At 50.1% G+C, this 1,071-nt stretch overlaps 1 protein-coding gene across 1 annotated transcript; it reads left to right on the top strand.

The window, feature by feature from the left end:
• Window positions 1-598: 598 nt before the first annotated feature.
• On the top strand, window positions 599-1,057 carry LOC101312982 (putative COX1/OXI3 intron 1 protein-like; the record flags this gene model as incomplete). The annotated part of the gene is made up of 1 exon (XM_004309262.1): window positions 599-1,057. A coding segment is annotated over exon 1 (459 nt), but the record flags the coding sequence as incomplete, so codon positions are not given.
• Between the last annotated feature and the right edge of the window lie 14 nt (window positions 1,058-1,071).

The raw sequence follows: 1,071 nt of genomic DNA, 5'->3' as shown, positions 1-1,071 counted from the left end.
AACCCCTCCGGCCGAAGACTAGTGGTAGGTGGTCCCGCGGAGCTTTCGGAGAAGGGTAGCCTAGTGTGTAAGCACAGCAATGAACCGCGGCGAACCCTCAGACGACCTATCTAAGATTAGGGGGGAGATCCTCAGTAGTGGTGACCCCTTCACTCTTCCACGGACTGATACATGTACCGAATGCTCATACGGGAAAGTTGACTCCTGGGTCTGGGGGTTGCTCCGAGAAATCCTTTCTTTCTCGTCCACTCAGGGGGGTGCGGATACACCTGCGCGGATTACAGGTGACGGTTACAAGAATGGCGGGGAAGTGAACAATACCCGACGACATTCAGGGATGGATGTAGACCCGTCGGGTAGGGATAATCATTCCGGTCCTGGGAGAGGTGGCGACCATTCTCAAGAACCAAAAAGACTGAGCTGAGGGAAGCCATATGAGTCACTGAAACGACGGCAGGAGGGCCCTTGATCTATCAATAGAGGGAGCAAAAAAAGGGCTTTGCTTCCCTTTACAATATGAAGAAAGAAATAAGGGTCGAAGTTTAGACCGCTCACAGTAGTTCTACCTATAGAAAAGATCATGAAAGAGGCGATCAGAATGGTACTCGAATTCATTTACGATCCCGAGTTTCCAGACACATCGCACTTCCGCTCGGGTCGAGGCCGCCACTCGACCCTAAGATGGATCAAAGAAGAGTGGGGAACCTCTCGCTGGTTTTTGGAATTCGACATCAGGAAGTGTTTTCACACCATCGACCGACATCGACTCATCCCAATCTTTAAAGAAGAGATAGACGATCCCAAGTTCTTTTACCCCATTCAGAAAGTCTTTTCCACCGGACGACTCGTAGGAGGTGAGAAGGGCCCTTATTCCGTCCCACACAGTGTACTACTATCGGCCCTACCAGGCAACATCTACCTACACAAGCTTGATCAGGAGATAGGGAGGATCCGACAGAAGTACGAAATTCCGGTTGTTCAGAGAATCGGATCGGTTCTATTAAGGACAGGTCGTATTGATGACCAAGAAAACTGTGGAGAAGAAGCAAGCTTCAACGTTCCCCAAGACAA

The sequence above is a fragment of the Fragaria vesca genome, unplaced genomic scaffold (assembly GCF_000184155.1).
Source record: "Fragaria vesca subsp. vesca unplaced genomic scaffold, FraVesHawaii_1.0 scf0510516, whole genome shotgun sequence".
NCBI classification, from domain to species: domain Eukaryota; kingdom Viridiplantae; phylum Streptophyta; class Magnoliopsida; order Rosales; family Rosaceae; genus Fragaria; species Fragaria vesca.
This window is presented reverse-complemented; position numbering and strand designations above follow the sequence as displayed.